At 38.2% G+C, this 15611-nt stretch overlaps 1 protein-coding gene across 1 annotated transcript in view; it reads left to right on the top strand.

The window, feature by feature from the left end:
- The window catches only part of METTL16 (methyltransferase 16, RNA N6-adenosine), a 70119-nt gene that overhangs the window by 5991 nt on the left and 48517 nt on the right, over positions 1-15611 (top strand). The window contains exon 3 of the mRNA XM_020909764.2: positions 15141-15340. Coding sequence (XP_020765423.2) covers positions 15141-15340 — 200 coding nt within the window. The remainder of the gene's footprint in view (positions 1-15140; positions 15341-15611) is intronic.

Here is a 15611-nt window from a genome sequence, read left to right as displayed (position 1 = left end):
TAAACTTCTCACTTGACCTTGGACAAATCACTTCTCTTGGTTTTAGCTTTTTAATCTATTAAATAAGAGGATTGGACCAAAGGCTTTTAAGTTTCCTTCTGAGTAAAAAAAACACAGAAAGCAACAACAAAAAAGACCTCTTGATGTCCAGATTATTGCTTACTCACCAGGGAAACTGCAGAAACCTTAGGATTGTGCCCTAAGACCTGGTGGGGGTCTGAGGTCCTTATTTTAAGTGTATAGTTATTTTGTTGTGACGTAGGAGAATAATAACCAGGACCTCAAAACTGATTTCACTTCAGTATTACTTAGGATGTCACTAAATTCAAGTTTAAAATTTAATTATTAAAAATTAAGAAAATAATAGGAATGATGCTTCAGGAAATGGCAGAGATGATGATAATGGTATGGGAATAACTGATGTTTGTATTGAGAAGGAGATCTTTAAATTCTGCCATCCTAAATTCTATGTGAGTTACAGAGGAGGGTGGAAATTTCAAGCCTGCCTGGGGAAAATGTGTTCATTCACCTGTGGGGAGGAAGAAGAGCAGGATTTGGGGAGAAGTGGGAAGGTCAGGAACAATAGGATCAGAAGGCTTGAGGCATTTTGCTGACCTCATCCTTCCTCCTGGCGGACTTCTAATAGAAGGGGAGGCCCCAGGGCAGGACTTAACATGGGGGCCAAGATATCCTAGAAATCCTAAAACTATATGTGTGTGTGTGTGTGTGTGTGTGTGTGTGTATTGTTTTTCTGGGATATAATCCATGGTTTTCACCAGTTTCTCAAAGAGCTCTGTGACGCTACTCCCCCACCAATATGCAAGGGTAAGTCACATGCCTTAGAACTGTGATTTCCCAGCTTTAGTGTCTGGTTTACTCAGTGAAAGTTGAGCACAGCTGCATGTCTGAATGCCTATGTTACTTACCATATTACTATATTAAGCATCTTAGAAAACAAACTTCAAACTGGAAATTAAAAATTTATTTAAATAAGAGTTCTAAAGATTCATCTTTGGCATGTTACTTCAGAGATCACCCTGAAGATACTGAATTGGTGTTTCTCTGTGTTTAGATCACCTCTACCTTTGTTCTTAAACTTTTATTTCATAATTATGTCTGTGGAGGCTTATTTATCCTAGTAGCTTTAGAACAAATACAGTTTTGTTATTCTTTGTTTCTTCTCTATACTTATTTTTGTACTTTTTTTTTTTTTGCTTTTTTTTATTATGTACTTAATTATTAAATGTATATTGATTTTTTAGCTATTTTGTGCCAAGTTCTAGGAAAGCTGTAATAAACAAGAAAGACCTGGTCTCGGCCATATTTGGGGTTCACACACTAGTGGAGGAAGTGGGCAAATAAACAGGCAGTTAGCCTTCAGTGTGGCTGAGCCTGTGGAGCACACAGTGGAATCACACAGAAGGGAAACCTGACCCCAACCTTGGGATTTAGAGAATAATTTGAAACAGAAAGGTGGTCTCAGTTGTGTTCTGAAGAATGAGCCAGGTAGAAAGAAGAGTGTTAACAGGCAGAGGGAGTGGCATGTGCGAAGAGCATAGTCATGGGGACTGGAAAAGCTGCTGCGGTGTGGACACATGACAGGAGGTGAGGCTGAGAGGGTGATGCTTGGCAGTGTTGTATAAGGCCGTGAGTTTGGAATTTATCTTAGGCTCATGTGCGGCGAGTTCTTTTGTCTTCAGAATTACCCATCCCCATCCCTATCTACTAAAGTTTTAAAGCAAGCCAGTAGCATTCAGAATTGTTTCCGTTCAGTTTAGTTCAGTCGCTCAGTCGTGTCCGACTCTTTGCGACCCCATGAACCGCAGCACGCCAGGCCTCCCTGTCCATCACCAACTCCCACCCAAACCCATGTTTGTTGAGTCGGTGATGCCATCCAACCATCTCATCCTCTGTCGTCTCCTCCTTCTCCTGCTGTCCATCTTTCCCAGCATCAGGGTCTTTTCAAATGAGTCAGTTCTTTGCATCGGGTGGCCAAAGTATTGGAGTTTCAGCTTCAACATCGATCCTACCAGTGTACATCCAGGACTGATCTCCTTTAGGTTGGACCAGAACTGTTTAGATAGATGTAATCTAGGAGCCGTATAGAAGATGGATTGCAGGGGGAATTAAGATTGGAAGTATAAGTAAGTAGGGACTGGTTTTAGTAATCCACATTAGATATATTGATGACATAACTCTGTAGAGGGAGGAGGGATATAGATCACTGGATGAATTTGGAAGAAATTGATGAATAAGATTAGCAGAACATGGTAGAAATTAAGCATGAGCCAAGTGACCTCAATTTAGCAAGAGATTAGGGGGTAGTGCTATTTACTGCAGTAAGGAACAAGGCAGAATGAGCTGGTTTAGGGGAGATGATATATTTTCATTTGGGGGCACATTGAATCTGAAAAGTCTATGCAGTATCCAAGGTGGGGTATTGGGTAGACAATTGAAAACAGAAGTCTGAAGAGAAGGACCCACAGTAATTTGGAGGTGGTGTTAGTGAAGGCCTTGGTCTTTGAAGTGAATTCTGATGGCTGAATAGAAGGGCGGAAGAGTTCCAAGTGTAGAGAACAGAATTTTGTGAAAGGCCTGGTACATTTGCAGAGCTGCATTAGATGGGGCTGAAGTGGATATAGGATAACAGCTTAGAGAATACTGGGAGATGAGACTGAAAGGAAGACAAAGAACAGGTCACAAAGAGCCTTTCATAGCATGCAAATAAGAATGAACTTGATTGCTCAGACTTTAAGGAACCAGAGGAAGATTTTTTAAATGGTTAGATTTTTAAGATGGCTTTAAGATTTATATTTAAAAAAAAACCACTCAGAGCAGACTGCAAGATCTGTTATCACAACATATCTGAATGGTTTAAGGGTGTCTGACAAGTAATAGATGTTCAATAAATATTTGTTGAATGCATGAGAATAATTCTTTAAAATCTTAACTATCTGCCATTTATAGATGCCATGCTCAAAACTTAAAATTGCCGATAATAAAGGGATGGGCAAAATCATGCTAGAAATGAGACTTCCCTCCAGATTAAAGTAAAATAGAAGACAAAAAGCCTCAATTTATTAAAAAAAGAAAACACATTTGTCTTTTGTCTTCTGAAAGGAATAATTTTCAGAAGACTTAAGTGTTTGATGTAATTCAGAGACATTTTTCTTTGTAGTTTGAACCAAGTAGATAAAAATAAACAACAATGACCTAGGGATTTTCAGAGGATCAGTGAATGCTTCAAAGACAATTAGGCAAAAATACTCTTTAAATATGCTCTTTTTCTTGGAGTTGTTGTCTAGTCACTAAGTCGTGTCCAACTCTTTGCGACCCCATGGACTGTAGCCCACCAGGCGCCTCTGTCCATGAAGGGCTTAAAGCTTTAACCTATAATTTAGAACTTCACTTTTAAAAGGGTAGTTGACCCAGAAACGGTTAAGAACTACTGATAGAGAGCCTAAAGAATATAATCAATGGGTTTGACTTAATGATATGTTTTGAACTTTTTGATCTGCAAATATGAACACACGTTCTTTTTAAATAGCTGGCACAAGCTTCTAACACTAGAAGGGACTGAGTTGGAACTCTCTTAACTCAGTCTCCTGCTTCTCTTATTTATTGAGTTCAAAGATTAGAAAGAAAAAGAATTGCAATTTTACAGATGGCTTGATTATTGTCTACCTGAAGAAACATTTGAGAATCACCTAAAATTTTTCAAATGATTACAGAATAAAATATACATATATATATATTATTTAAACGTATGTAAATAAATAAAGAAAAATTGATAGCTTTCCAGATACTAGTTGGAAAATATAATTACAGTAAAAGATCCCGTACACAGTAGCAAAGAGAAATAGGCAGACATTTGACAAAGAAATATGTTAAGACCGTGTGCATAAAACAGCAGAATTGCTCTCAGGGATCTAGGGGAGACAGTGAATCTAAGGACATGGTATGTTTCTGGATGGGAGAGCTCAATAAAGTTAATATGTCAATTCTTTCCCAAATCAGAATCCTCCTGAGGTTTTTGGGAGAGAAAATGACATGATATTTCTTTTGTTCAAAGAAAAGATGCTCAAAGCAAATGTTCTAAATGGATGATGGAAAGGTGAAGGAGTGTAAACTCTCCCAGATGGGTATTTAATATACTGTGAAGTTCAAGGAATTAAAACATTAGCGAAGTATTGCCACAGGAATGGTCCCCCATTGTCTGGCACAAAGTGGCGTTCAAGTCTAAATAGCATGTGCACATTAAATAATGAGTGAGTCCAGCCTGCACTCTACTCAGTACTGAACCTCCCAGAGGGAGTGTAGAGTGGACAGGGTGAATCTTCCTTTCTTAATCAGTCTTGACTCCTATGTGTTCCTCATAATGTGAATGTTACAGTGCTGTGAATGATTAAAGAGATGTCACAGTGTTATTTTGGATTTTCACTTTACATGCTTACTTTAGAACCTGACTCCTAAGTAAGATGCCACCCCACCGTGTAGACTATAATGTAGAATAAGAGCATTTCAGGTTGTTAAGGGTGGAACTAGACAGAAATTTTTTGTTTGTTTTTTTTAAGTAATGGGTTTTTATTTATTTATTTATTTTAGTAATGGATTTTTAATAGATGCAGTTGGAACAGCTGTGGGGAAAGTGCATTAGATTCCCTTTCCTATATATTATGCAAACTAGATTTCTGATGGTTTAGTGATTTCAGTATATTTATTTTATTTAAATACTAGGAAAAATGTATAGGTGAACTGTTGAATGTTGGGTATAGGAATAGTCTTTCTAAGTAAACTCCAAGGATAGAATTTATAAAAGAAATTTTATGGATTCAACTACCTAAGAAATAAAAACTTTTACATATCAAGAAGCAGTAAAAGTTGACAACACATATAGTCTAAGCATTTATAGCATATAGCAAAGAATTAGCTCCCTTAATGTGAAAAACTCTTAGAAGACAATAAGAAAAAGGAAAAAACCTTAATATATAGGTTAAGGATAAAAATAGGCAATTTACAAAAAAAAAAAAAAATAGGCAATTTACAAAAAGAAGAAAGACAAAATGGACCAAATTAGCAAAGATTAAATATACATTATTCATCAATGGCAAAAATGTAGTTGAATAGGCATAGTGATAAAATGCTGGTAGGATTGCAGCTTTGACAGTTCTAAAAGCATACTTAAATGAAATAATGTATGTTTGAAGATGTTTATTCCAAAGATGTTTATAACAAAGAAAATTGAAAATAATTTATATTTCCAAAATTGTATATTCTTACAGTGCAGTCCCCTACAGTGGAATACCACGTAGCCCAGGGAATGGGTATTGCAGATTATAAAACATGATTTGTTTCAGACTGAAACCAGATATGCTGTGCATAGAAAAGGACTTAAAATCATGAACCTGGTGTTCACAGTGGTTGTTTTGTGATAGGCAAAGGTAATTTTAAAAGTTTTTGCAAGGTGAAGCAAATTTGTCTGTGAGGGGTTGGAAAGAGGATGAAGCAAATTTGAAGAGAACTTCTCTTACTTTAACAATGGGAGAGTATGAGTTTATCTAAAGTTGGCACATAAGGGGTCTGTGATTTGGTGGCCCAGATGGTAAAGAGTCTGCCTGCAATGCGGAAGACCCAGGTTTGATCCCTGGGTTGGGAAGGTCCCCTGGAGAAGGGAATGGCAACCCAGTCCAGTATGCTTGCCTGAAGAATTCCATGGACAGAGGAGCCTGGTGGGCTATAGTCCATGGGTCACATAGTGTAGGGCACAACTGAGTGACTAACATACACGCACACGATAGAAGTAGAAGAGATGTCCTTTTTTTTTAAAGGGTAAACCACCTACCTCCTTCTGGACATCACCCCCCTTCCTGCTTATTTAGATAAGAGTCATTTATGATTATATGCATCAGTAGCCTGTTCTTTATTTTTATAGTAGCTTTTTAACTTAACGGGCTTCCCTTGTAGCTCAATTGGTAAAGAATCTGCTTGCAGTACAGGAGACCTGGGTTCGACCCCTCGGTTGGGAAGATCCCCTGGAGAAGGAAATGGCAACCCACTCCAGTATTCTTGCCTGGAAAATTTCATGGACACAGGAGCCTGGTGGGCTGCAGTCCATGGGGTCGCAAAGAGTCAGGCACAACTGAGCAACTAACACTTACCTACTTTAACTTAACTCAAGAAGATACACAAAAAAGAATGGCCAAAACACAAATCCAGCTAGTGTTGATAAAGGAATACCAGACAGAACATTAGACCTAAGATGGATTGAAGTGTCGTTTATTTGCTGAGCCCTGAAGTGCTCTCTGAAGGCAACCAGGGTGTGGTGTGGAAAGAGGGGCACTTCTGAATGAGTCATCCTAAGGACTAGTCTTGAGAGTGCTACTTATCAGCTGTGAGGTTTTAGATGATTTTTTAGCTTTGCTGAGACTGAATTTCCTCATCTAAAAAGGAGGGATAAAAGGGCATACTTTGGATGTTTGTCATAAAGGTTAGCAATGACATGTGCAAAGTGACTGAACACATTGGAGACACTTAGTGAAGGGTATTTATTCTTACTGTTAGTAAGCCTGGTATACTTGATAAAGTATCAAGGATTGCTGGTGTGATCTCTCTCTCTCTTCCTGTCTCTTCCCGGCATCTGTCTCTGCTTTGTTATAATCATATCTGACCATTGCAATTAGATTTCAGTTTGTGCTTTTCCACAGTAACCAGCCCCATGGGAACATCCTGCAGTCTACTTGAGCCCTGTCAGTTGAGTCTGAATAGAGTATGACACTCAACTGATTTGTTTTCAAAACCAAAGTCCAGCATTGAATGGCTGTGTCATAGTTTATGACTGTACCATTTTTAGCACCCCAGTGAAGACGTAATGAATAGAAACCAGTGTTGGAGTAAGGTGGGGACGCTTCAGCCTCTGTTGTTACTTAAGGTTCAGCCTATACAGTGTTAATGCTTGTTACTTTAACCATGGTTACAGAATGTATCTTTCCAAACTCCATCCATAATGGTGTTACTGTATTCATCAATACCAGAGCAAGAGTCATCCTGGGGAAATCAGGCATGAGCCTGTTGACAATAGGCTGTTTTGTTTTATGGAGCTGGATGTGTTAAGCGAACAACAAAGACTGATGGAATAAATTGCTAATTTCCACATGAGAGCTAATTTTAGTCCCTGTGCCTCCCCGTGCTCTCAGAAATGAGAATGAAAAAAGATCTTGCCTGTGTTGAGGAATTCTGAATGTCCCAGGGTACTAAAGTGACCTAGATAATTAACTAGAGAAGTCGGATGACTTCACTTCTGTCCTACAAAAAGATCTCCAACCCTCAGATTAGTGTCTGTATTTTCTTAGAAGTAAGTAAACAACCACTTGTGTGGCTCACAGAGTCTGAGAATCAGCTCTTCATTGATTTTTGTTTATTTTCTTCAGTTAGACTAGCTTCTGCTTGATGTCTTATACTTTTTGGTGATTAAGATATAGTTCCTTATTAATAAGTTATATATTCTATCCCATCAAAGTAAGTACATTCTTTAAAATAATGAGAATTGTTTATATAAACAACAACTCTGTTTGAAGGCACTAAGAAAATATTAATTATACTGCCGTTTCTCTTGCTCCAAGTGTTTCATGAAGCCATGTAATTGATGCTCAAGCTGTACAGCCATCTCTTGGTGATTGCTGTCAGTGTGGGAAATACTCTGGTTTGGTCTCTGAAAGAATTGGCCCATTTTCACAGAAAACAGGTACTCTGGAACCAAGGATCTGTTTTCCTTTTTTGAAAAAGATATTTTTAAAATTATTATTATACAAATATTTATGTATTATACAAACATTTCCCATTACATTAATGGGGAAATTATTTAAATATATCCTTCCTACCTACATTTATAGTGGTAATGTTGCATACATAAAAGAAAAAAAGGTCAAAAAAAAGTTCTTCCACCCTAGAGATCAAATTACTTTGTCTTTTCCTTTCTAAGCCCTGACTTACTAATATATGGTAATATTTTTGGCTGTAATTTTGATACAAGTATAACCAAAGGACTTTTTTTTAACCCCCACTTGACTTAAGCATTTTCCATATAGTTACAGAACACTTACTCTTGTTTTGAAGGTGGTATTATGTAACATGTATGCAGATAATACAAAAATAGGAGAATGTCCACATCAGAGGTGGTTCTCATCCTTCCAGATTGTTTTCTGTGTGTATTCATATAGAGGGTCTTTTTGTCTTATTTTTATTTTTACAATAATGTGATTATAATGTACATATATGCTTTTTCCCAAACTTGGGGTTTTGTTTTTGTTGTTGTTAGTTTAATATGTTAATATGTTAAAGAACCTTCCTCATACAAGACTGTGGATCAGCCCAGTCTTACTGCTTTTCACGACTGAAAAGTGTTCTCTTGATTGGATGCATTCAGTCAACTCCCCTGTTGACTACTTTTAGGTTGTTCCTAATTTTTCTGTAAAGCTTAATTATATTTAACTGTTTCCCTTACTCTTGGACTTTTTTTTTTTTACATTTCACCAAATTTAGGGTAAGTCACTGGCCTTAGCTAGAAAAATTGGAGTACTCTTTTAACTGTACTTGGAAAGAGCAAATGAGAGTTTGGATGACTAAGTTTTTCTTCTCTGGCATTTGCTCGTTAGCTAAAATAGGAATTCGCATTTAAGAGATCAACTTGATTGATCAAGGTAGTTTCTTACTATTTTGTAAGTAGGAGTTTGGTTCTTTGGCTAATAAAGGGTTAACAGTAAAGGTCATTTATAACTGCTCCAGAATCTTTGATTTTATGTAATCTTACTGTCTCATTGCTTATTTGACCATAGGTGTGATAAGTTAAAAAAATTCTTAAATTTTGTTGTGGGTAGGTATGAGTTGATGGAAACTCAACAAAAGGCTGTACATTTGGCTTTTGTTTCTGTTTGACAACCTGTTATTATTTTTATGACTTCTTACTATATTCTAAATCTAATTCAGTTAAATTTGCCCTGTGTGCTCTGGCCTCTGTACCCTCCCCCATCTCAAGAACCTTACATAGTCCAGTAAATTCCTTTACTTAAAGTCTGTCAACTAGCTTCTTCCTTTTGAGTTTTAAAAAAATTGAGATATAATTCACATATCATAAAATCATCATTTTAAAGTGTATAGTTCTTACTAGGTTCACAGGTTGTGCAAACATCACCGCTATCTAATTCCAGAACATTTTCATCACCCCCAAAAGAAACCCTGTAACACATTGAGCAATCATTCCCCACTACTGTCTCTTCAACCCCTAGAAACCACTAATCTGCTTTCAGTCTCTAAAACTTTGCACGTTTTGGATGTTTCTTATAAATCAAATCAGAGTATGTGGCCTGTGTGACTTTCCATTGACTTTTAAACATATTTAAGTTTTCCATTAAAAAATTAATAAAGAAACCTCTCCATCAGCCCTGTCCCTGCCCCCTCTCTCCCTTACATAACTCACCTTCTTGAAGAATTATCTATTTTTCTGGTCTCTTATTTTTTTCATACCATACTTAATCTTTAGCACATTTCATGGTAGATTCTAAATTCCACCACTCCAAAAGCAGCTTCTGAAAAGGTGTCACAGTTACTAAATCCAGTTTGGGTTTTCATTTGACTTCCAAGCAGCAGTTTTCTCTGCTGACATGCTTACCCTTCATGGACACCTTCTTCCCTTGGTGTCATTGGCATCGCGTCACACTCTCCCGGTTTTCCTTCTTCCGCCCTCTGTCTCCTGATGTAGCTTCCTCTGTAACAATTGTCCATACTGCCATTAAAGGACTCTTCAGGCTTAGTGGGAAGCTCTTTTCCTCTCACTTTGTGTTTTCTCCTTAGACACTGTCACCTATGCTAGGGTCTCATTTGTTTGTTTGCAAATAGCTTATACATTTGTTTGTGCAGACCAGTTTTCTGAGTTCTATACCTGGAGATCATGTTTACTCAGTATCTGCACTGGGATGTCTCAAACATGACTCTCAAATATGATATGCTTCCTCAAAAATGGTTCTCTGCCAGAGTTCCCAGATTCAGCAAATGGTACTGTCTATCCTGTTGAACAAGCCAGAACTCTAGGAGACATCTGTAAACACATCCTCCCCTGCTTTGCGTATCGGTCCATCAGCAGCAAATCTTGTAAGTTTTCTTTCGTGAATGTGTCTAAATTGCTGTCACTTTTCCCTGTCTTCGCCACTGCTGCCATTGGCCAGCCTTTTACGGCAGTAGCTCTCTAATTGACATCTTTGCTTCCACTTGGTCCAGATTTATTCCATACTAGACCTAACTCCTTAACATAGATTATAGTTATCCTGATGTGATTAATAGCTCTTTCACTTTCAGAAGAGTCCTCAATTAATTGATAAAATTATATGGTTACCATAATTATAAGGTCCTCCGTGATCAACCTTCTCTCTTCCTCTCCAGCCTCATTTTAAACCATGCGTGCTTATCTTGCTTTCTGCGTGTTAGACACAGCGGCTGTCTCTCAGTTCCAGGGATGCCCTGTAAGTTCTGTCCTGTCTCAGGGTCTTTGCACTTGCTCTTCTCTTTACTTAGGACCCTAAGATGCCATCCACGTTCCCTTCTCTCAGTTCTTTCCTTTGTTAAATTTTTATTCTACTTTTAGTCCTCAGGGAAGCTTTCTTTGACCTTCCCAAGGCAGTTCCACTTAGTATGTAGGTTTCATAGCACAGTGTACCTATACTTTTATAGTATTCATCACAGTGACAGTTTTATGTATGTTTGAATGATTCTGGGGATTAATACCTACCAGACTGTCAGCTTCATGAAGGGAGAGATTGTATTTGCGTACTGCAACATCTCCAGTATTTTGCACAATGGCTGGCACATAGATGACATATAATATCTGTTGAATAAATAAAGGAATGAAGCAATCACAGCCTCTCAATTCTGACCTAAAAAAATAAAAAATTAAAAAAAAAATTCTGATCTGGTCCATATAACTCAGTTGAGCAAAGTAGTATTTAAAAAGAGTGAAAAAAAATAAAATTAAATAAATAAAAAGAGTGAAACACTATTATACTACTTTAAAAGTGCAAAGTGGCCAGGTAACCCAACTTTGTTATTCCACTCTCTACAATAGAGGTTGCCACCTTTCAGCCTGTGAATTGTATGAGACTTGCAGTTATTTATTGTCCACATAGATTTTAAGAATCAGAAAAATTTCATTTAAAGATACAGGTTCCTGGTTTCATTTGAAAAATTTAGAGATTTGGCAAAGGTAAGCTGGCAAACCCACTTGATATTCATTACCTGGAGCTGCCTGGTGACCATCCCCTTTGAAATGCTGGTCTGTGTCATCTGGCTTAGTGCTACTAGTGTAGCCATTGGCCTGACTGCTCGACCACAAACTGTCTGTTGCCGACCACCACGGCGAGGCCCTGCGCCACAGTGAGGCTCAGCAGACACGTCTGCGGTCGTGACTCTGCTCGGTGTATTGACTTGCATTCTGGCACAAGAACATATCTTGTCAAGGATTGGCATTTTGCGTAGTAGCTGCTAAATATTTCAGTTTGCAGTTCCTGATTTTCACAGTTTTATTCAAAATGCCAGTGCATAATAACATTGAGAAACGTTAGGTTAGCGATTCTGTCAGTAGGTACTGTTCTTAGAGAATACTTTTCATCTTTTATTTTATAAGGTATCTAGGTTATTGTTGCTTCGATAGAAAAATTCTGAAATTTTGCATTTCAGGTTGTAAGGCTTGGACGTAGACATCAGAATGGGTTTATATTCCTTTTGTGTGTCTAGCAATGATTGGGCTAGATTAGTAATAGATTGGGCTGCTGTTGTAGAATAAAGAACATGAACTTATTTGAATGTTTTTAGTATGATACTCTGATGTGAACTTCTTTCCATGTGTAAAAATTGACTGTCATCACTGTCACTGAAGGAAGTGGAGTTCAGTTCAGTTCAGTCACTCAGTTGTGTCCAACCCTTTGCGACCCCATGAGCCACAGCACACCAGGTCTCCCTGTACATCACCAACTCCTGGAGTTTACCCAAACTCATGTCCATTGAGTCGGTGATGCCATCCAACCATCTCATCCTCTGTCATCCCCTTCTCCTCCTGCCCTCAATCTTTCCCAGCATCAGGGTCTTTTCCAGTGAGTCAGCTCTTTGCCTCAGGTGGCCCAAGTATTGGAATTTCAGCTTCAGCATAAGTCCTTCCAGTGAACACCCAGGACTGATCTCCTCTAGGATGGACTGGTTGGATCTCCTTGCAGTCCAAGGGACTCTCAAGAGTCTTCTCCAACACCACAGTTCAAAAGCATCAATTCTTTGGTGCTCAGCTTTCTTCACAGTCCAACTCTCACATCCATACATGACTACTGGAAAAACCATAGCCTTGACTAGACGGACCTTTGTTGACAAAGTAATGTCTCTGCTTTTTTTTTTTTGTCTCTGCTTTTTAATATGCTGTCTAGGTTGGTCATAACTTTCCTTCCAAGGAGTAAGCATCTTTTAATTTCATGGCTGCAATTACCATCTGCAGTGATTTTGGAGCCCCCAAAAATAAAGTCAGCTACGGTTTCCACTGTTTCCCCATCTGTTTGCCATGAAGTGACAGGACCAGATGCCATGATCTTAGTTTTCTGAATATTGAGCTTTAAGTCAACTTTTTCACTCTCCTCTTTCACTTTCATTAAGAGGCTTTTTAGTTCCTCTTCACTTTCTGCCATAAGGGTGGTATCATCTGCGTATCTGAGGTTATTGATATTTCTCCCAGCTATTTTGATTCCAGCTTGTGCTTCCTCCGGCCCAGTGTTTCTCATGATGTACTCTGCATAGAAGTTAAATAAACAGGGTGACAATATACAGCCTTGATGTACTCCTTTCCCAATTTGGAACCAGTTTGTTGTTCCATGTCCAATTTTTGTTTTTTTCCATGTCCAATTCTAACTGTTGCTTCCTGACCTGCATACAGGTTTCTCAAGAGGCAGGTGAGGTGGTCTGGAATTCCCATCTCTTTCAGAGTTTCCCACAGTTTATTGTGATCCACACAGTCAAAGGCTGAAGTGGAGTTGGCCCATCTTTTTCGAACACTTGATTGACTTTAAAGGAGTAAAATAGGATATTCTTGTTAGAATTAAAAATTAAGTTTTTATAGATTTATTTTTTAATTTTTTTGCTACATAATTTATATTGTTGAACCTGCTTTTGTACTGCTTTTCATTAAGGTAGGAATACAAAGGCAGTGCTGGCCTTTTTTATTTTTTAATGTGAAAATTGATTGAGGCAATTGCTGTGCTATTGAGTGAAGCAAAACTGTGTTCATGGTTGCTTGCCCGTGGATTAACTCTCTTTTATCAGCCTCCACAATTGACAAAATTAATATATATGTACCTCTGATGCCTAGGAATAGACCTCATTAATATCCCGTTAAATAGGCTTAATATATTTTAATGAGACTTTTTATTGCTAGCATATATTTATGCTGCAAACTTCCACTCCTGCTGTTTTATGGAAACTTGTCTTTAAAAGATCATAAATCCCCACCTAAAGTAAAGTCAATCACTTTTGAAGTTATTTATCCTCCTGATTTTGTTCCAGCATTTTGTTGCTGCACAACTACTTCTTCATCTCATTTAACACTTTTCCTGCCTCTCAAATAGTTACATTGACATCAGTTCTTAAGAAGTTAAATGTAAATATGTCATATGACATATTCTTTCATATCTACTATTATCTAGAGAAATAATAACCCATCCATGTGAAGGCTTGTATGTGGATATTTATTAGCAGCATTGTTCATGACAGCCAAAAAGTAGAAACAATTCAAATGGCCATCAAGTGGTAAGTGGATAAACAAAAAGCCAATGTGGTTATTCATCCAGTACATGAACTGCAATGTGGTCGTCCATACAATGGAGTATTATTTGGCCATAAAAAGAGATGAAGTACTGATACATGCACACCATTGGTGAACCTCACAAACATTGTGCTAAGTGGAAGAATCCAGATGCAAAGACCACATATTATATGATTCATTTGTATGAAATGTTCACAAAAGGCAAATCTCTGAAGACAGAAGTTACATTAGTGGTTGCCCAGAGCTGAGGGCAGAAATGAGGAATGACTTGCAAATGAGTACAGGGTTTCTTTTTGAGGATGATGGCATTGGATTGGGGTGATGGTTGCACAACTCCGTGAATACACGAGAAACGATTTTGTCTTTATAGGTGAATTTATAGTATGTAAATTACAACTCAGGAAGCCTGCTAAAATTAGTCACATTTAAAATTTAATATTTATAATATCTGTTGTATTTAAATATGTTAACCTGTTTTCATTATTAAACATCTTATACTGGTTTCTTTCCACTTTTAAGTATGATTTTCAGAGAATGCTGCTATCATATCATGTTAATTGGTGATAGTAAAAATAGCCAACATTTGTGAAACAGTTACTATGTAGTAGGCATTATGCTAGTACTTTCCACAGATTATCACACAGCAGCTCTACGTGTAGGTATTATCCCCATTTTACAGTGGAGTAAATGGCCTCATAGAGGCTAAATAACTTGTCCAAAGTCACATAACTAAGTAAGGAGACAACTCGGCAGGAACTGGAACTGAGGTATTCTGGTTTTTTATGCTTCATGTATGAGGATGCAGTATTTTTGGAGGAAATTTATGCTGCCTCTCATATACTGTGACTGTTACACAACCATATGTGTTTGCCACAGCCCTGGATGCTCCTGCTGCTGCTTCTAAGTCACTTCAGTTGTGTCCGACTCTGTGCGACCCCATCGATGGCAGCCCCCCAGGCTCCCCCGTCCCTGGGATTCTCCAGGCAAGAACTCTGGAGCGGGTTGCCATTTCCTTCTCCAGTGCATGAAAGTGAAAAGTGAAAGTGAAATCGCTCAGTCTTGCCTGACTCTTTGTGACCCCATGGACTGTAGCCCATCAGGCTCCTCTGTCCATGGAATTTTCCAGGCAAGAGTACTGGAGTGAGTTGCCACTGCCTTCTCCGCTGAATGCTCCTGCATAACTATCCGTGATCTCCAGGAAATTCAAATGGGTGTTTGGTACTGCCTGGTTGCCATAGAGCTTTTGCAGCATAGCACATCTTACTAATCAGTTTTACTTCTTTTTCTCCACCTTTCCCAGTCTTAATTTTAAAGACCCCGAAGCAGTCAGAGCTCTGACTTGTACTCTGCTAAGGGAAGATTTTGGACTTTCTATTGATATTCCGCTGGAGAGACTGATTCCTACAGTTCCCTTGAGACTCAACTATATTCACTGGGTAGAAGATCTGATCGGTCATCAGAACTCTGACAAAAATACCCTCCGAAGAGGAATTGACATAGGTACATGGCTTAAAATTCTTTCTTGGCTAACTGTTAAGTTTCATAAATTTTGCGAGGTCTTTGCAAGTTCTTTGAAAACTCCTGGGTATTTGTTGTGTAAAAGAAACTGGCTACAAATGTCATTGTCCTTTTTTGGTACACCTGGGCTTTTCTGCTGTCAGTCTCTCTGAGAAGGGATTGTCAACCCCAGACAGAGCACAAGGAGGTAAGAGAGTGCAGAATGAAAGTGGGGCTCCTGTTTTCTTAGCTTTTCAGATCACCATGTCTACAT

The sequence above is a fragment of the Odocoileus virginianus genome, chromosome 17 (genome assembly GCF_023699985.2).
Source record: "Odocoileus virginianus isolate 20LAN1187 ecotype Illinois chromosome 17, Ovbor_1.2, whole genome shotgun sequence".
Lineage (NCBI taxonomy): Eukaryota > Metazoa > Chordata > Mammalia > Artiodactyla > Cervidae > Odocoileus > Odocoileus virginianus.
This window is presented reverse-complemented; position numbering and strand designations above follow the sequence as displayed.